Below are 21133 nucleotides of genomic sequence, written 5' to 3'. Positions count from 1 at the left end.
GATGCAGACAAAGACTGCACTTTAACATGGCTGCAGCTTCTCACAGCTCAGCACCTCATCTGTTTTGTATTTGTATTGTAACCAGTTGTAAGGTTATTTATAAGTCTGCAGCTTTCCAGTAGTTTTTGCTAGTTTTGAACCATTTAAATGTTAAGTACATCCAGCCATGCGGTAAACCCACAGTGCCTTTCATGCAGGCTGTTGCTCTCTTTTTACCCATAGATGTCCCTTTGCTAAGGCTAATGCAGGCAGCAGCAGAATCAACAGTAGCAGCCACAAAAGCCTGGCATCTGTTCCATAGTAGTCATACTCAACATCACACAGAGCGGAGATGGCCGGCTATTCCAGTCCTATTTGTACTGCCAGGGCATCAACCCGTTTGTTTTAAAAGGCCTTTAATTAAATTAAATTAAACCACTTAAACATCTTGTAAGCTAACCTCTTGTGTGCTTTCTGTGAGTTTCGTTTTTTCGTGAAAAAAAAAAAGAAAAGCATTTTCATTATTCAAGATCATTTTTGCTGCAGTGAAAACAAGACAAACCCACACAGTGTGACCCTTCAGTGTTAGTTTGAAATTTAGTTGAAACAGTTTATTTACTTCTACATGTCTACTATGAACATTTTCTGATCATGTTATTACATTACACATGTGGTTGGAAGGAAAATGTCGCAATACTGTGTCATTCTCAATTCAGTCCGCGTGCGCTGAAACATAAATTGTGTATCAATCTGAGTGCTGCGAAACATTTCTAACACGGTGTTCAGTTCCTATTTTCTTTGCCGCACCGCTGAGGTAATTTGTGGTGACAACATGTACTTTTACGAATTTCCAATTCTTGATGAACCAGAAATGTTCGATGTTAAGTTGGGCTTAAATCTCCAGCCTTATCAAACCTGTTCAGGTTACCAACAGCAGGATATTACAAACTGCGGCTCTACCAAAACACCTTTCACATCCAGACAAAACATCAAGACTTGTTGGACACTCTGGCCATCATGGTCCTACTGCAACAATACCATAGACTATAAATGGTCCTTTGTAGCCTATTCTTTTCCTCATCCTTTGTTGAATGTGCCTTGTGGTGACTACAGCATCACAGGTCTTAGCCACCAGGGCCAGCAGCATTTCTAATCAACTGTAGCCAGCCAGAAATGCACTATGTTAGATGACAACTGTAGAAAATAATGGAGCCACCATCGCCAAATGACCCTACCAAGATGGACTCTTGATGTCTTTCTGGGGAAGAGGCAGGAGAGCAAAAGACTTGACCTGGGACAGGAGCCCACAGACACACACACCATGCACCATCCCGAGTCATACATTATTTTTTATTCTTTTGACTGAGCTGAACAATTGGACAAAGCATTAATGTAAGCAATCTTCACAATAGCACTTGCTGGCTACAGCCAGTGTCTGGGAGCGGAGCATAATCTAATTTGGATGGGCAAACCCTTGTATGCCAAGGATTTACATTGCAGCCAAAATGCCTTGGTTTGCAATTTCCAAGACAGCAGTCGAAAAGGAGCAGAAAATTGCTTCCAGGGCTGCAAACCAGACAAGATTATATTCAAAGTCTTTGTGAGGGCTTTGCCTGAATAGAGTCCTGGCATCACACACACACACACACACACACACACACACACACGGGGGAACAGTATAACCACTATAACCAATAGGTTAGGAGTCTGGATTTTGTTGGAGCACCAGTGTAAGCTCATTTGAATATTTACAGGCTGAGCTTTGGGAAACGGGAAATGGACAATTGTAGTCATCAATACTGAGGAGAGGAGAGTTGTGGGGCAGAAAGGGCAGTTCGATAGGTTAATGCACTGACCTTTCCCCTTTTGATTCCGGTTAGGGACATGTCAGCAGAGGAATATATTTTATCTGACACCTCCAGAACATCACATACTACAGTTTATTGGAACTCAAGCAAAAGAGGTTGATGCTCCTATTTTAGAGATTTGTTTATGCACCACTTGTGAAAAAAACTGCAGATTTACTCACATGATCAAACAGTATGTAGTACACTGCTTGTGTGTGTGCACATAATAGATGAAATGTATAAAATGACTTTTGTCACATAGTCATGAATGACTAAGGCTGAACATTCAATTAACACTCTTTCTTCTTAATAGGAATTCCTCTGCTCATTAACAGGCAGTTTGCAGTTTCCAGACAATTACACTATTGATTGTACACTTGGCCAGTTTTTAAATGTATTGAATTCCACTTGGATTTTTTTGTCTTTATTTAATGTGGCTAATTACATAAAAACGAAAACTCTTTTATCACTTCTTTATGTAGATGTATGCAGTATATGTCACAATGGGGCGATACAAGCCTACTATTGAAAACTTTTTTGAAATATTTAGCTTTCTACATCTCTCATGTGTTAATTCAGCTTGAACATTTGATATGAATGATTTGAAATGATTGCTCTGTCCTGCTGAGTCAGTGGAAATGTATTAGGCGGTACCTCAGGTCTAAAATGCATCCATTCAACATCTGAGTAAAAACATATACACGCAGATGCTTCTTATGGTTCATACGACCCTGAAAAACAGCATGTCCACTTGAAGCTATGGTGCATTATAGAGGGGAAAAATTCAAATGGTTACAAATGGATTTGGTTGTAGTGTATATGACTGCAGGCATACTGGTGCATTCTAGGTAAAAGCTTCCACTGTGTGAGGAAGAGATGGTAAATAATGGAACAAAGTAATTGCCTCTGCAGACAATAATACCTATAGATAAATATTTTAAAAAGGCAAATTGCAGAAGGGTTGTAAAAGGTTTTATTGTACTGATGGGATATAGTAAAAACAGACAAATAAAAAGACAAGCAGGAAAATCTGCTCCTGTAAAACATGAATATTTCACATGTCCTCAGGTTAAAGCCTTGTATACCGTAGAACAGAGTCTGATCTACACAGTGTTCTCCTAGGTCAATGGCCAGGAAGGGAGAGGGAGAAAGAGAGAGCTAGAGTCATGGTGATAAAGGTTTGGGAGGAATGCATTGTACTGTTCAGATACACTTTATATGAAAAGATGAATTGGTCCATCTCTAAGCAGCACTTAGACCCACTCCTCTGCCCGGTCATTACAGTGGGATAAATCAATATTTAATATCCCCCCCTAACAGCCACACTGAATGATCTTAACCTCTCCTTAATCCCATTTATGTTACCTTTCCAGAATCTTCTTCATGTAAGCTCTCACTTTGATAAACTTCCAAACAAGAGACTGGGAGGGGGCTATTAAAGACCACGCCATATTTATGTCAGGTGAGGTGCTTTCTTAAAATATTAATATTCTGAAACTGACCAAAGTGAAAGCTTTTATCTCGGCTATTCGAACCATTCTAGTCTGCTGGCTTGTTGTATCAGCAAAAGACCCGCTCGGCTTCTCTCTCATTTCACTGCTGAATTACAACTGACTGTTCTTTATTACAGCCAAAGGATGAAGATGATGGGGGCAATTCTTTTAGCTGACTTGATAAAGCCTGCATCTAATTTTACACCATCCTAATAGGACCAGTGTCACTGAAACTAAGAGGTGACAATATCTCACTATGATTTGCGTAGGAGGCAGTCCAAGGGTGTGCTCAGTTAAGGTGCCGTTTAACAGGACTGATATGTCACAAAAAGAGGTGGGTATCATAGTTTTTTCAAAGGCATGCATGGGTCTAAATAGCCTCAATACTGCGATCCAACTGTTCTAAATAGTACTTTCATACATTCTAGTATTGAATACTATACATTCACTTTGTTACTGCCATAAACAAGTAAGTGCTGAAAAATACAGACAAAAGGTGTTTTGGTGAGGAATGAGTCATTATTTCAAGCAAAAAGAAAGGATCTCTACAATCTCAGATTATTGCTCTAAAACTGGCTGATCACAAGCTGAGTGCAAAGTTGAAAGAAAAGAAAAAAAACCTTAAACCGACTAAAAAGAAAGTAAAAACATTTTATGCTCTACATACCACACGGACAGTGTAGCTGTAGGTGTGTGGAGTCTGTTGATTAAGCCATTGTTCTGCTCTTTTCTTGTCATGCCAGAATTAACTGCTTGGCTGACCACAGGTTCACCTCAGTTGTGACGCAGGGAGGCGGCTCCTGTGACTGAGGATGACTAAAGGGTACTTGAACACTCGTGCTTGAAGCGTGATGTGTCACAATGTAACTAAAATAATAAAATAAAAGCTCACAAATCTTTTGTGGAAGGCGGCACACCTGTTCGTCTCTTAAATTAAGTCACATCTATTTGAGTTTTTTGTTGGGGAATTACGAGATTGATCAGTTCAGTTAGTTTCTTATCTTTGTTCATGCTTCTGTGCTTCCTCTCCGTCGCCTCGATGGGCTGCATCGGTTTATTTGCCTCACTTCAGTAAGAGCATAGTTGATTGCCACCTGCATAGACAGTGATATCTTCCAAACACCAAATTAGACGGAAATCAAAATAGATATTCATTGACTTTTTTACATATACATTGACCTAGTTGAGGCTGTTGGTTGAAAGTGTCAGGTGCTGAAATATTAATGAGCATCGCTCCCAGTTTCTGCCTGCTCCTCACAGCCAACTGGCAACATGGCATCAAGCTGAAGAGAGGAGGACAGCTTTTTTCTTTCCTTGATTGACTCATCGATTGAAGATATTTTTAAAGGGAATCCCTGGGAGTGTGTGCTCCTGGTACAAAGCAACCCCATCCCGTGTCAGGGGACGGAGAGGGCTGCAAGTCGGCTTTAATTGGGCAGAGACTTCAGAGTCTTCTTAACCCACACCGGGCAGTGCCATGGCCTGTCATGGCCCTCACACCAACACCGGGAACGCACAAGCTTCTAAACACGCACACACAAACATATTCATGCTAATTTGAGTAAACATGCATGAACACACTAAACTATGCCAGCTGTTATCATTACGACCTCCCTGGACTTGGATTAAAGAAAATGATTAGTCTTAAGAATTAATGCTGTAGCAAAATCGCCATGTTCCACTTTCTTGCATAGTTTCTTTCCTCTGCTACTTGCAGGGAGAGCAAACAGTCTTGTGGTCAGCTACTAACATTTTTTCCTTTTTAGAGAAGTCCTGCAATAGAGAGGACCTGATTCAGGGATTAAAAAAAAAGAGAAAGATGAAATGGAACTTGTGCTAACCTTGTCAGCTCTGCAGTTGTTGAGGCCCACTGAAGTGAGGGCAGACAGCTTTGCCTCCATGCCCTGCTGGTGATGTTGCAGCTGTTCCCTCTGGATCTGCTCCCTCATTTTCCGAGCTTCCTGGATGGCCTTCATCACTGTGTCCTGGTCCCCGAACAACGCGGTAGAGTTTAGGCTGGACAGAATATCTGCATGCACACAGAGCAGAGTGAAATTAGCACGTCATGCTGAAAAAAGAAAAGAAAAACAACCAAAATGCATCCGTACTAACGTTTTCTACTCTGGTCTCTCTGGATGTGAGTGTATAGCGTAGGTGTATGTTTGAACAGAGTAAATCTGTGTTTGTCAAGTGGAAACACTTTGACGTCTTACCCAGAGAAGATCCCCGGCCCAGACCTCCAAGTGGGCTGGGGGTACCCCCCTTGCTCATGAAGCTGTTAGGGCTGCTTTTACTGCCGGGGAACAGATTTTGTGTTGGGGACGTAGGAGATTTGATCAGTTCTGTCGTCTTTGGCCGAGCAGACAGGTTGAGGGGCTGTGTTCCCTCCTCCTACAGCAGAAGAGATAGGAGTATGAAAGAAGACAGATGTTAATGGGTGCCCCCACCTCCTCCGTTTGGAGGAGCTCCGGGTTTCCAGACAGCACAGCTCTCCTCTGTTTCTGGTTAATTACAGAATCCCTATTGTGACCTACACCTCCTCCCTGATTCCTCCCTCATTTTGCTTTTTCCCCTCTCCTCTCTTCTCGTCTTCCCCTCTCCTACCATCCCCTCTCATCCATCCTTTCTTAGGAGCTGCGCCACTGTGAGCTTCCTCACAGTTGCCCAGCGCCTTTGTTCACACTAATTAAAGCAGATTCTGTCTCTCTGTACATCTTCATCTGTTCTCCCTCTCCTCCTCCCTGCTCTCTGTGTCTGCACTCTGGTTCGAAGAATAAATAATGACCAGATAACAGCGGTGCCAATGATCAAAGACAGCTGTTCCATTCATCAGATGTCGACTTACATTATCTACTTCATTAACTTGTTTTCTAATTTCATTCCTCATTTGTGCATACTTGGTTTTATCGTAAGCTTTGATATGCCTATTCCTAAAAAATATGATGTGCAGTGTGGTTCTGAGATGAGGTCAGGGAGCACAGATTTTCTTGGTGCTGTATTTTTGTGTTGGTTGTGGCCTTGAAGACCAGATACTGATATAAGATGACAAATGCATTTTATACAGGACATTTGAGAACAAAAATGCTTAATCTACGGGTACCCGAAGAGGCCAGGTATTTAATAACGACATATTAAAGTACTCGCACTTTTTATGCTCTATGTATAATTTGAATAAAAATATTATTTATACAGTTAAATATTTGATTATGACTAACAAACTGCTCTGTAAGCTAAAACTGGGCAAAAACCATGAAACAATGTGTATATTAGATTCTCTTAAATACAATCAAATGCTGAATGATTGTAAATGGGAATAATTCAATGCCACAAGAAAAATGTCACACCGCTCAAGATAAGTCGCATGGATGTACACATCAGTTTTTAAAATCAGATTAGGGCTCATGCTGTCATTAACAGTATTTTTCAAAGCCCAAGTGTCTCCTTGTCCAAACATATGGCTCTACCATAGACTGCCCCAAGGCCTTGTTATTGCTGTGCCAATAACAGTTTGTCATGCAGTGAAGCTGAAAACAGACAAACAAAACTGAAGGCAATACGATTCCACCGGACTGTGGATGGGGATGGGATGATGCCAGTATACGTTTGCCATCCATTTATTTATGAATAATTCATGTCATCTGAAGTCCTTAATTTTGGCATAATTGGTAATATTTGGACTAGAATTAGCCTTGTATTAACATTGCCCTACTTGACATCCATATACTTGAGCCAGATTGATGGATATTCCTGGAGGGAGAGGACCTGAATGGGTGTGTGTTTTTGGCTGTGTGTGAGCGCGAGCACACGAACAAAAAGCTGGAGTGCTTTCCTACTATTTGAAGGCATGATTTATGGTTTTTCTCCATTGTGATATTATTAAACTAAACTACTTCAAATGGGCGTATGTTTCTGATTATGGCCTTAATGAGCGGGAATGATGTATGCGGCCTTTCCTTTGCATGGAGGTCTGGTGGAGCCGTGCCATACAGCAGCAGAAAGCACATCCTAGTTTGTTTACAAGGGAAAAAAATTGTCAGTCCTACTCAGTAGTTGTATAGCACCGTGGTAAGAGATTTATTCCATTTTAGTTACAAAAAAAGAAAAGCCTTTTCATTGTGAAAAAGAAAGAAAAAAAAACACGTGTTCCACAAATTACTGGCTTGAAGCTGCCATAGCTATAGCAACCATTTCCACAGAGTTCTGGTTAAGAGAGAGAGGGCCTTGTTAAAGCCCCAGAGATTGATGGTCTGTTAGAGGTTGGGCTCACCAACGGCCGGGTATAATACTGAAGTACTGAACATTGTAGATGCTAGTTTACTCAGACAACACCAAATAGGCTAGGCTAGGTCAAGTACCACTCAAGGCCTGGGTTGGTGGGTGGGCTGGTTGAAGTAGTCGAGGGCTGTACCTTGACTTGAGTGATGGGGCTGGAGGAACTCTTGTCATTCTTCAGAGATGACGGAGAAATGGGCCCACTAGCCGTGAGTGGCTGGGGGAGTGGAGGCATCTTGGCTCCGGGAGAGACCTGCATGCTGGCAAGCTGGGCAGCATACAGTTGCTGTAGAGAGGTGGAGAAACCCGCAAGGCGTTAACATCCAAATCCAGCAAACATTCAAAGTTTTATATTCTGTCTTTTCCTCTCCCTAGAACTCTCTCTGCTTCTCTGTCTGCCTTCATCTCCCCTCTCTCTTTTACGTCTTTCCTCTCTTTCCATGAGGCTGGCAGAGAACCTCCATCAAAGGTCTTAACTGTATTTCAAAGGCTGAACCCAGAGAGAGACAGCAGTCTTAAAAACCACACAGAGATGGCTTTCATTCAAATACTTGGAGCCCCTATTTTCCACTCATCACAGAGAAAAGTTTGCCGACTGGATGCAAGTGTGTTAGCAAAGATCTCTCGTTTCTCTAGTTCTACACAACTTGCAATTGAAGTTTCTGGTCTGTGTTTTGTCTGTACACAGCAATGTGAGACGGTCCCGTTCCACAACCAACCGCAGTTGGATTGCCATCACAGAAAATGTTAAAAACACACATTATAAAAGATTAGAAATCTTTACAGAGAACACTGATGCAATCACTTTATATTTCTTGGTGTTCATTCAGTAAGGTTTTCAGCTGCTGGTGACATTATTACCCAAGAGCATGGTGCAAATGGCAAAACATTGCCTCAGATGGAGTTGAACTTTAAAGGCTCAATTTAAGAGGTTGATAATGTGGCAAATATTTGAACTGGTGGTTAAATACACTGATATTAGGGATTGGATGCATAAAAAGGCAGCATGAGCCAAATGCATCACATTTTGGAGGGTAATTTATAAGTTATGGCTCGGTATCTTAAAATCAACTTGTCTATTTTTATCTCTTGATTTGATATCAAAATTTATAATATTTAACTGTAAATCAAATAATCATTTTCGTGCCTTTTCTGTGTGTCTGCAGATCCAGCACTCCCACTGGAGGCTTCTTTCAGTTGGAGGTGTGTTTTGATTGGCCACCAGGTAAGTGATGAAATTGGGTTTTGTCTCCTGCTGCAAATGGCAGGGGTCTATAAAATAGAGCTACTGTCTGAGAAAATGTGTTACTCCACGTAGCCTTAGCCCTCACTTCATCAGACAAATAGCAGCCCTTAACTCCCCTGCTGCCTTGCTATCCTCAGACTAGCTAAACCTTATGGTTTGTTGTGTTATGCAGTCAGACGGTGCTGTCAGAGAGAATCTAATTTTGCTTCAACTGGCCAATCAACAAACCTTGTCTCATTTCCTGGTTTGCTTGGCTGAACACAGAACACATTTGTCTGGATGAGAAAAGGCAACCCGGCCCTGTTGTCCTCACCTTTGGCAGTTTAAATGAAGACTTAGACCAAATAAAGCACTTTACGTCCATGCACATATCTGCAGATATAAACACATATGTGCTCCTGTAAGAAACTTTATCGCTGCCACATAAGCGACAGTACAAAAGGTCCATTCTTCCAGGGGACCTAGGGATAACAACAGCACATGGGCAGCGGAAATGACAGACTGATTATGTTCCCACAATGATAGCACTGCCTCCACCTTCCCTCACAAACAGTCTTTTGTCTCGGAAAGGATCGGACACAGGAGTGGGCCTAACTCTATTTTCTTCTCATCTGAGCTAGACTTAGTTAATGTCACTGTTAAGGGCACTCTTTGTGTCGGCGTATGTGTATCTGTGTGAGGTGAGGTGAGGTGAGATGGATGGTGGGGTTAGCGACAGAGAGAGAAAGAAATAGTGGACAGAAAGAACATATTCTCAATTCACTGCCTATCACTCTAGGCTACATGCAAGCCTAAGTCGAAGAGTCTGTTGGACAGATGTTTGCTAACAGGCCTGTCGATGGGCATGCCCCTGACCTTGTGTGGGAAGAACTTTATTGTCCCGGAAAAAGAACATAATTAGACTTTGCCTCAAATTGCACACAGTCAGGATGCTAGTACTGATTAGCAGGTCAATGCCACAGGGTGAGAAGCAACGGCTACTCTTAAGCCCGAGCAGGAACCCTCCATGAACCAAAGAACAATAAATACAATCAAGGGGAAAGTCAAATCTGTTAAGTTGCTATACAATGTACAAGAAGAAACTGGAAAAATGTCAGTGTTCAGCGAGTATTTTTCAGTATTAAGTCTGATAGGGTTTATAGATGTTTTTGGCTTTGTATTTCAATTGGAGACAACAATCACTCCGGTGTCAGAAAGTTGACGTATCCTGCCAAAGCTGGTCTCCCTGAGCTGAACACATCTGCCTGTTTCCCTCAGTTGACGCTCTCACATCTAATAACCCCTTCTTCATAACTGCTTGCCAGGTGGCGTAGAGAGAGGTTCATGGTAATGAGGGTCAAGCTGAAAGTCAGTGTTCCAACACTGGAGTACAGAAGGAGCAGTCAAACCTTTTAAAAATATCAGGACCCTCAATATTCTTAACACTTTTTATTTCCATGAAAAAACAAGCAGCACGCTGAGCTACAGTTTGCAAATGTAAACATCAAAATGAATATGTTAGCTAATGGGATTACAATCAGGGGTTTTTAGGAACTGGCAAGAGATAAATATTCTATTTTATGTTCTCTATGAAAAACATGCCAGTCCCATTAAAAGTGTACATGTATGGCAATCACAATACAAAATAATATAAAAAGTAAAACAAAAACAGGACATATAAATCAGAAGGCAAACACATAACCTAATATCCTTCGTCTGACCCCATCATTCCTCGTTTCCCAGTAGAGCAGAGCAGATCTCAGCAAGCATAGATTCAAAGTGAGCACAACACGCCCTAGGTCAGCTTGTTAGCCTCTGGTAATTAAAAACGAGCCCTCTGGAGGCAGCAGAGGTTAAACGGGGAGGTTCACTTTTCTGCCTGTGACATTAAACTGAGATTACACACTCTGCTGATGATGTTAGACATCTCAAAAGTATGATATGCAATCAGGGCAGACAGCCCTGTATTTGTTTAGTGAAATAACAAAGCTGATAGCTCAGTACACAATATAATCAATTATGGAGTGAATGTTTTTCCTGCTGGAAACACAGGAGTGTAAGCCTTGTCTTTTAACGAGAAATTGATGAAAAACAAATGTGCGTCTTTCTTTTTTCTTTTTTTAAAGAAAGACATGAGTTGTAGCGTGGCAATATGTGGTGGAAAATATAGTGGCAGATATTTGTCAGATTCTTTGCTGCCAGCAATGACGGTGCATTGCACATTTCCAACTGTGGCTTTTGAATATATTAAATAGGGAAACTGCTTTTAAGCCATTGCAATTTTATATACCAACATCTTCTTTTACATTGTCTAAACACTGTCTAATAGCCACGCTCTCTTAAACACACTCTCATCTCTTTGTGTGCGAGTGTGTCTCTATGTCAATGTCTCATTCACCTCTGTCTGGCCTGGGCACTGAGCACTGGACTGGATATGAGGGCATTAACTGTGCTTCAGTGCACCACACCATTTAAAAGGCAGCACAGCGCCAGCCCAGTTTGCCACAAGGCTTGTACAGGCTCATTGCCCAGGGCGACCATGCAGCCTGACCCAGGCTAAGCCCAGATGTCAAGAGTGGAGGAAGGCGTCCTGGTGCACTGTGCCGATGCTTTCCAGTATGGCTCAACATCTGTCTCATCTGCTGGCACCCAACCTGCTCTGCTCTCACCCCTCCTTCCCTCCCACTGCCTTTCTCGGATTCTCTATCACACAACTACTGAGTAGACAGTCCAGCCCTTCTCTCAGTTTCTAACTTGTATATATGCACACAATCGCAGACTGTCTTGTGTAGGCGTGAGTGTGGATACTCCAGGCCCAGGGGCCCCAGAGCCAACCCTCCCATTCACTGCTGCTCACTGCATTATCAACTCTATCTGTCCATCTGTCCCTCTGTTCACCACTGCCTCTATCCAGCTGCTCACCTAGCCTTCCTATTAGCCAGCCTTCCACACACACTCCAGCATTGCTGCACTGCTCTGGGTTACCTTCAAAGACCAAGCTCCTTTGCTCATAAACACAAAAACAGCTGCTCTCTACAGTATGTCTGTTCTCTACCCCCTCTCCTCCTCTCTCCCTCTCTTTCAAAGTCAAAAGTGCTTCACTTGTTAATGATAGAAGCCATTTCTTCACATCTGTACTACACAGGCATTTACATCCAAACAAAAGATAATGCGGGGTTTGCTGCTCTCCCACTTTCTTCCTGTTTGTACCTGATTGTGTAACACTCTTTCTTATCGCACCAGTCATCTAAGCCTGTGAGTACTCCTTTAGATGTGTCTGTCAGCTCGAGATCTGGTCCGGGTTGTTGCTAAGCATATGGGCTTCTTTTCATCTTTACAGTGAGAGCATGAGCTGAGGCTGGGCCCAGGTTTATCGTGGCCCTGGAGAGATGCCGTTGCAAATGCGGCAAAAGTCTTATTTCTAGCAGCTCCGCTTCCTTTAATGTAAAGCATGAGGATGTCATGCGCCAGGACAATTCATAGGGGAAAAAAAGCCAAGAGAAACACAAAAAATAGCATGGGGTAATTGAAAGAGAAATACTTAAACTAAGACACTTTGTGGTGGTTTAAGAGGTTTAAGAATGAGACAGCAGGAGAGAGAAAATGGACCTTTGACTGAGTAAACGCAGAGGGTTTCTTTTTTATTTTGTCCAGCGGTGACACTACATACAGAGAACCCAGATGTTTTGTCTTCTACAGTAATGCTTTCTGTAAAACGGCTTGAACTCCAAAGTCTGCTTCCAGTGGTAAAAACAGGGCTTTCTCGAAGGTTTTTCAACTGTTCAGCGGTTCATGAAGACGGGCGATATGCATTAGGGTCACATTTTCCTTAAGTAAATAGTTTTTTTCAGTTGGCAAGGAATAATGTACAAACAGCAAATTAAATGCTATCCCAAATAGAAAATTCTTTTGTGGAATTAGGGAAATTCCCTTCTTGTATCTTCACTCAATTGAATATAGTAGGTGTCCGGAGAGATTGGGTTACAATCTCAGCACAATTTCCTCTGTTAGGTGAGACATGTCAGTTGTAATCAGTGAGGGACAGGCAGGGATGGAGCCATTGTTTCCTGCTGGTCCTAGGCTCATCCCGCCTCTGTGTGGGCACTAATGAAGAGGGGCATGTCGCGCTGGGATAGTTTACCCGTCTCCTCTCCTGTGAGTTGCGGACCAGAGCCAATCTGTCAGGAAAACATTGAGTGAAATTGCCCTGTGGTACAGCAATGCCTGGTGACAGCCACTTGCAGACTGCCAGCCACCAGAGTGATGCTACCACCCTGTATTGACAAGCAAATTACAGTCTCCCAACACTCAAACGCATCCTGCAAGATTCATTTACATCCATCAGCTCGGAGCCTTTGTTACCTTGTTGGGTTTTCTTCTCTTGGCGAGAAAGGGCGGGGAATGGGGGAGGATCCCAGACTGTTATGACAGAGAAGATTGTGAAGAGGCTTCGTGGCCAACATTAAGACTGACGGAGCGGCTAGCCTCTTTGGCTGGATGGCTGATCACATTACCTCTGCAGCATTGTGGGAATTAATTCTACCAATAAGATAATTTTTTAAGGTTCATATATTGCACAGTCGAAATCGAGTAAATTGGTGAAAATTATACCTTGCCATTCAGCTGACAGGAAGAGATATTTTAATTGAGGGGGGCAGCTTATTCAGCCATATGTGTGTGGGATGTTGTATCTGCGTGTGTTCATGTGACCGCGTGCACAAGGAAGATAAACAATAGGTTTGGGGGTGGGAACTAGAACATTTCAGGACAGTTTAATGAAGTTAATGGAGAATTGCGCTGGATGATTTATAAACTTTCAAAAATATCAAGTGGCGCTGGTATTAAGATGGCATTCATTTCAAGAGAAAGTGTGTTTCCTTTCTACACATTGGTCCCTTCTGTCACAAACAGGCATTTATTTAAGGACACTTTTCAGTAGTTTAATTTCGATGAAGGAAGTTGCTGGTGGTATTATTGGTTTGAAAAGAGAGGAAACAACTCCAACTTAATTCCATGACTGGGTTGAGATGATGGTTTTAATCATACCAGGCTCCCAGCGCTTTGTAGAGGAAGTGGCGGCAGTCACATGGTTTGTTGATCCCAGCTATGCAGAAAAGGGCATGTTTGATTAGCCTTACTGTTTTAAGGGGAATCTCTATGCAGGGTAAATAGCAGCCAGCAGGCGGAATATGTGACAGGCTGACAGACTTCAATTAATGGAAAATGCACCTCTTTTTGTTTACTGTGTTCTGTAAAGGTCAGCCAAGTCATGGTCTTGGAGGCACTGTTTTTGCCCATTCCCAGGGTTAGATACATAGTCAGAATTAATGACTCTAGACCCGTCTCCCGTTCTTACCCCAACCTTCAGATATACGACTGTTTCATCTGACCTCATACACCCCTATAAATAGGCTGAGTATGCCTGTCTGAACTGACACTCCTTTCCAATAAACTTCACTATGACACACAAAGCCACGCATATGTACTCCAGAAAGATATTCAGAAAAGCAGCTTCCATCTTTTACACTCACAGACACGCATCCTCAAACATGAACAGACTCATTTAACACCTTACATGCTTCTGATAGCTCTTCTCCTGGATGCATAATGACGCACGGCTCTTCAGAGCCAGCTGCGTGCATTGTTCGAACTTGCCAAGGCTCGTTAACACTGACAGTGGTAGCTTCTGAAGGACAAATGCCACATATATCAGTGTGCAAAGAGTCTCCCCTTAGTCTTGAGCTTAGCTTTTCACTCGTGGTTTACTTCTTTCTGCTGTTTAGCATCACATTCTGTAGCTGTAAAATAACTTACTGGTGTTGTTGATAAAGCAGCAGTGGCCACTTAACCATATGCTGGGTAGGATACTTGTATATTCTTTGTTTGCTGCTTTTGTTTCCAAAGAACTACAACTAAGATTTCCAGACAGAAATTCTACAATTACTCAGAAAAATCATAATTAGAGAAGCAACAATCAGCAATGTTCAGATTTCCATTGGTTTTGTTTTTTTAATGGAAATAAAAATCTGTGAAAAGTTAGGGGGGGAAGTAATTATTTAAAATTTCTCATTAGCTATTTATATTTATTACTATTTATAATAGCGATAAGTTGAATAATAGAACACAGATAATTATCTACATTAAACATTATGGCCTCAGGTTAAGCCCTGACCTAGGTTTAGCTCTTAAACGCTGAGTGAGAGAAGTCCTGGAGCAGCCCGTAGGGCTCACAGCCTCTCTCAACATTTCTCGTTGCTCAAATCCTCTTCTCACACATTTTTTTATTAGACTAATTTTAATAATTTTCTTAGCTGTTTTCTACAAAGAGATAAACTGTAAATAGCACAGTCGTTTTCTAGATGAAAGCATTAGGAAAGAGATTTTTTTTGCAGCCTGTTGTCTTCCGATAAATTCACTGGTGGGTGATTAATGCAACCAAAGTGATTTTCATTCTCTCTAATAACTATTATCTTCCTAACTCTCTGGCTGAGCTGGTGGGGATGAAACCTCTATCATATGGGATGAATTACATACATAAGGTGATAAGCGCGCGTGAGCTTGGGGCCTCCAGGATTATTTAGTGTGCGCCTCATTACTTAGTGTACAGCTGCTTAGCCATCCTTTCTGCCCTGAGCTTGGCGAGCGTCGCTAACATTCTTTGTCATAGTACTGTACATACCTGAAGCTGGAGGGGGCTGAGTCCTGACGCTGCTGCAGCTGCCACTGAGGATGGAATGAACTGCACCGGGTAGTTATCACCTGTCAGAGACAGAAAGAAAGAGACAACAATGCATACAGGTTCAGACAATGAGCCGGCCCACAGCGACCAGGCAAGTGCCAACACGGATTCTGGGCCCTCCACTACTTTTGCCACAGAAATGTGGCGAACAGCAACGAACGCTCGGCTTCAAGCCCAAACATCTGCATTAACAAAAAGCCTACGGGGGTTTAACAAGAGCAGAATTACTTACGAAAGTTCCACACCATTCCCTTCTTACTCCACCTGTGCACTACAAATCCCCTGACAACAGTAAATAAGACACTGTTAAACAAGGTGGGGATTCTTTAAAGGTGTGCTTGAGTGTGCGTGTGTTTGTGTTCTGATTAGATGCTAAATATCTCCCTTGGTATTCAGTTAGTGCTTTTGTAAAAGACCAGTATGTTCTCTCAGGCAATTCATACAGCTGTAGACTTGTCTGGTTATTGTTCAGTGCCACATTGTTTGTTTCTGAGTGATAGCTTTGGCAACAGAGTGGAAGCACTTGTATGCAAACTGGTTAGAACAAGTGTGCTGTCACAATAACACTGGTTAAAAAAACCACATTCTTATCTCATATGCCACTGTGATCAAGCAAGGAGGAAATAATCTCCAAATAGCAGCAGTATTCATTACTGTTGGCCCACCATCAGCACATTTGTTACACAGGGATATAAAAATGGCTGCAGCGTGAGTGATATCCATAGGGTTGCAGAAGCCTTTACACGGTCAACCTTGTGTGTTGAGACGGAGAGAACATCCCCAGTGAGACTGGGCAGCACAGCATTCATAGACGGGAGGTAGGTTTGAGGCATGAATCTGAAGGAGGGGTGATGGCGTGCACTGCGAGAGCGGGGAGGGGTAGTTGGCCTTCGCTCAGACCCCACTTCTGGCTGTCACTTCTCTTCACAAACATATGGAGCCATTAAGCCACAGACAAGGCAAATGTATACACCTTCTCTTTCACTTTGCCCTCGCCCGCCCGCCTCACTTTGCAATCTTGTACAGCACAGCACAATGTGATACAGGCCATGGAAATCCAATCCCCATTTAGTAGCAAATAAAATCACATAGCAGAAGTGGTTTCAAATAGTGCTAAGTTGGATGGGGGGGGGGGCTGTGGTTATTTCTACACACCTCCTTTTTTTGGTCTCGCTTTTCTCCCTGTCTCATTTGCTGTCTGTGACGTAGGGTTTGGGGGATAATAAATGGCTGAATGTCTTTAGATGTCATGTGAAACCTGGGGAGGGTCATGTGCTGCACGACGACTGCTGAGGGATCTTGAGACTCCAAAGTCTGGGACTTGGGTCATCAAAGTCTGTGTCTAGGCACCAGACTCCAACAGAATGTAAACTCCTGCAGGTTAGCACCCCTCGTAACAAAAAGGAAAAGCATTTAAAATGTTTTACTTCCTTTGTAAAAAAGAAAAAAAAAAGGGGTCCTTGTTGCTTTGCTGTTGAGAGCCTGGATTCTAAACACTAAGAGGGGTTGGGGGGTCGTATTGATGACGCCATAGTCACAACAGGCTATATTTCCCCCCTCATGTGGTGCCAAGAAATAAGTCGTAGATCTCCTGAGGGTTGACAGATGTAGCTGAAACCTTTCTTAGGGTAGATCAAATTATGAATGAATGACTGCAACTGTCAAACCTGATCATCTTTTTTCACCAGCTTTTAAGTTTCCTTTAACTTGAAACAAATAAAGCACTTCGTTGTTTAGATTTGAGAGCATCGTGGGAGAGACACAAAGATCCCACATTGCATTGTCATTTATAGCATAGCTGTTCTGAACAGTGACTAGCTGAGCTACATTTACAAGTGACTTTTTTGCAATTTTTGGGAGCTGGTTTGTCATTTTGTCTGTGACACGCAAAAATATATGCCTTAAATCTAAAAAGTAACTTATCTAATAGTATTTATCGTTGTCTCACGTGATGTTAACACTAACAGTACAGAAATGACCCATAGAAATGACACAGTACAGAAATCAGGCTTTTATGGGGGCAAAAATGACAGGGGATGCTTTTGTATTGCTGTTGTGCCAGTCCAGACAAAGTGCTCCAGGATGCTTCCAATTAAGTGCTTACAGATAGTGATTATGTATATTTTTATATGACTCAGGTTGTGATTAATGAAACTCACTTAGTCAACCAGCTTCACGTTCAATGTTGCAATTTTAAGGTTTCCGAGCAATGTGAACAATGTGAAGGAGAACAAATGAACTGTTGCCGAGTAAAAAATGGAACATAGGCATCGCTTGAACCCCATCATTAATCTGCTGTACCCCAGTAAAATCTCACGTTTGAGTTTTACCAAGCTTCTGCAGTTGGCATTGGATTTAACTACACTGAAAGTAACAGGAAAAAAACAAGTTTTTTCTAATCCAAAATGTTGCAGCAGCAGTTTAACCCAAAATACAAGCTGAGGTGTGCATTTGCTGGTGCCTCCAAAGAATTTCAAGCAGTAATCCTTGGATCTGCACTTTGTATGAAACAAGAATCAAGATTACTGTATAATAGCACAACCTGACTGGGAGTTGAGTCACATTAACTTTGCCAAAATGAAAAAGACAGCAACTCTGTTTGGACATGAGACGTGCTCTCAAACATTAGAGGAATATTTTGTTTTCTCTTAGATTGCATATGTATATACAGTGTTTTATCATGGTTTGTTTGTATTGTGAAAAGCAGAAGATCACAAATAAATATTGTTAATAAAAATTAAATGTCTTTGCATTTTTAGTATTGCAGCCCAATGCCAAACCCAGCAAAAGCAACGGGGCTTCAGGTAGCAATATATAGTACATTTTAATATACCAAGAAATTTCTTTGTGATTTGAGTAATCCCTGATTGAGGCCCTGCAGATCTTTAAGTCTAGCAATGGAACCTGCGACACACACTCTGCACACATAAAAAGACTCCTTCTTCATACAACTTACTCATAAAGAGTAAACATCCAGTTTGAATGACTTGAAAAACAAACACTACAAAGACGGAATAGTTTAAATCTGGCAACTAATAAAACAAAATAAAATAAGATAGCATGAGAAAACTATCAACTGTCAGCAGGATACCTATGAGGGCGACTGGCAGAGACTAAAGACTATGGGGTCATTCTCCAGCTCCATTAAAGGCACCTCAGACTGAATGCTGCCATGTCTGTGTAAACAGTGCAAACAGGCTAAGAAGTCCAACTTATATATCTATTTGTTTAAGCGATGACTTGGTGTCTCTATGACTGTGCCTGCCTACCATGCAGCACCAGGCCATTGAGCACAGCCAGTGGATGGGGTGATGACTTACCACTACGGTGCCAAAATGAATCTGTTGCCATGAGAGCACCACAGGTTTGGGGGTCATAAGCAGTGGTCCCTGGGAGCTGTCTCATAATGATAACATCAGATTAGTGTGCCTTAGTCTTGGAAGTAAATGCTTCACCGCTCACTTCATGGAGAAAGGACACAGAAGCATCCTGTACACTCTGCAGGTGGTGATGATAACATTGTGCTCTCTGGATATATTGTGTATATTGTGTTGGACAGGGAAGAAATAATAAAGGCTTTGAAAATACCTCTTCTGACTACAAGAGTCATTTTCAGACCTCCTTTGCTATTTCTTCATGAGCTCATGAATTATGCAAGACCCGTGCACATGGTGACCCCTGAACATGATTCCATAATAGCTCCTGTTATTTGAACTAAAACATTTTCCGTGTCAAACCTATTGCAAAAAGCACACTGGTAAAAGACTCCCCCTCAGGCACTTTGTTTAAGCTGTCATGGCTCCATAGTTCAAAAATAGCTGACTTTCTTTTTCATCCTGTGGTTTTATAGTTAATTCATTAACTGCACTACCACACCTTTTAATGTTGTGTTGCAAACCTGCTGACTTCTTACTCTTCTCAGTTTTCTGTTTATAGTCCTCTTCAGACAAAGACTTTTCTTTTTCAAGGTTTCATCAACATAAAAACACTTTTTTTGCCTTGGGGTGAAAATGGGAAAACCTTTTTCAGTGGACAAGATTCAGCTGAATTTTGTTAAATAAATGATGTGCGTAACAAAACAACCATTTTTTAAATATATATATGTATATATAACCTTGCCCTGGGACTAAGTACATACTGTAACGTGGAAAACTTTACAATGTGTAAAATATGTTTCCATAATACAAAGGAAGCTAGTGAGGCATGCCGTTACAGGCAGTGCAAACAGTAATTGTACAGAAAAACCTGTTCTTGCATCATGTACAGACTATCCAACTCCTAACCGTGTTTTAATGACTTAATCTGACTATAACAGGGTATAATTGTGTGAAACTGTAACAGGGGAGTTGCTTTTTTATTACGATAGATTTGGAAAGCACTTCTTGCAGGTTTCGTCTCCCGTGTTCTTGGATCTCTGACAGTAGATACTTTGAAAACAAAAAAACTATTATAGCCAGTGCACTCCTGAAAGATACTTTCATGCCGATGACATGTTTACATTCTTCTGTTTTTCCACCCATATCTATTGTTCCACATGGACAAGAACATTCCCAGGCGTTGCTCTCAAATCTGTGTTCAGACACAGCAGAGCATGCCAGCAGCCAGAGTGTGAATGAAGCATTAAAGTCTAACAGCTTCCAGACTGAAAATTATAGTTGTGGTTAAAAGCACAAAGGGGGTGAAGACAAAGCAAGCAAGGGAGAAAAGAAGGACAATATGACCAAAATGGCTTAAATTTGCAAGCGTACCTGGCTTATAAGACATTCCTGGGGGGAAGAGAAAGCCTTGCTGGGCGGCAGCTGCTGCTGCTAGAGTGCGTTGGTCGTGTGGAAAAATGGGGATCATGAGCGGAGGCATGTGACCCTGGACCTGCTGAACAGATAGGGAGCAGAGATCAGAGAGAGGCCTAAGCACTGGCATAGTACACAGAAACACAGAGCCCACTCAGGGGGAGGCCAGATCACAGCTCTTGCTAACGCGTGCTGACAGGGGTCTCTGCGGCAATGACGGCCCTCGTGTGCTCACACAATACCTGGCTGAGCTACGCCTGCTCTTAATCCAAACCACAATTTCACCTCGGCACATCAAAGGCCCGCATACACACATTGTTACAGCATAAGTTAGAGTAAGTGACATGTGCTGTAGGATGGAAAGCAGAGAGGCGCAATAGTTTTGTATGGATTCTGTGGCAAGCAGTGTATGTGTTGAAAGTAGTATTAAATCTATAAAATGATAACTCCGAATATCAAAGATGTACAGCGTGCTTGGTTTTAATAAAACCTAAGGTCAAAGAGAACCGTAGCACTCACTGATGAGTATGCCATGTTTATTAAAGACCTGTAGTAAACCAACTTTCTAGCTGTTACACTCTGCAAGAAGATTGTTTAACGTCTGATGCAGATGCAGTGCCAGAACCGATCAGCGTGTAGATGCATGACGACACAAAAACCTCAAGGGAAGCTTAACTTGTAACAGAATCCTGGATGATCATTTGTTCATATTAGAAAAAGCTAAAGACATCCAGAAATTTAATGTCACTGCTTTTAGGAGTGAAAATTGCAGGCCATTGAAAAGTGCT

General features: G+C 42.0%; 1 protein-coding gene across 7 annotated transcripts in view; it reads right to left on the bottom strand.

Moving 5' to 3' along the window:
* The window catches only part of sox6 (SRY-box transcription factor 6), a 124164-nt gene that overhangs the window by 13045 nt on the left and 89986 nt on the right, over positions 1 to 21133 (bottom strand). For 6 of the 7 annotated variants that reach the window (XM_014336517.2, XM_014336518.2, XM_014336519.2 and 3 more), the window contains 5 exons: positions 20304 to 20427; positions 15496 to 15575; positions 7728 to 7877; positions 5533 to 5710; positions 5161 to 5348 (listed from right to left, as the gene is read on the bottom strand). In XM_014336517.2, coding sequence (XP_014192003.1) covers positions 5161 to 5348; positions 5533 to 5710; positions 7728 to 7877; positions 15496 to 15575; positions 20304 to 20427 — 720 coding nt within the window. The remainder of the gene's footprint in view (positions 1 to 5160; positions 5349 to 5532; positions 5711 to 7727; positions 7878 to 15495; positions 15576 to 20303; positions 20428 to 21133) is intronic. The other variant, XM_005931452.3, reaches the window with a different exon arrangement.

This window comes from Haplochromis burtoni, unplaced genomic scaffold (assembly GCF_018398535.1).
Source record: "Haplochromis burtoni strain Fernald_Lab_line unplaced genomic scaffold, NCSU_Asbu1 Contig_59, whole genome shotgun sequence".
NCBI lineage: Eukaryota > Metazoa > Chordata > Actinopteri > Cichliformes > Cichlidae > Haplochromis > Haplochromis burtoni.
This window is presented reverse-complemented; position numbering and strand designations above follow the sequence as displayed.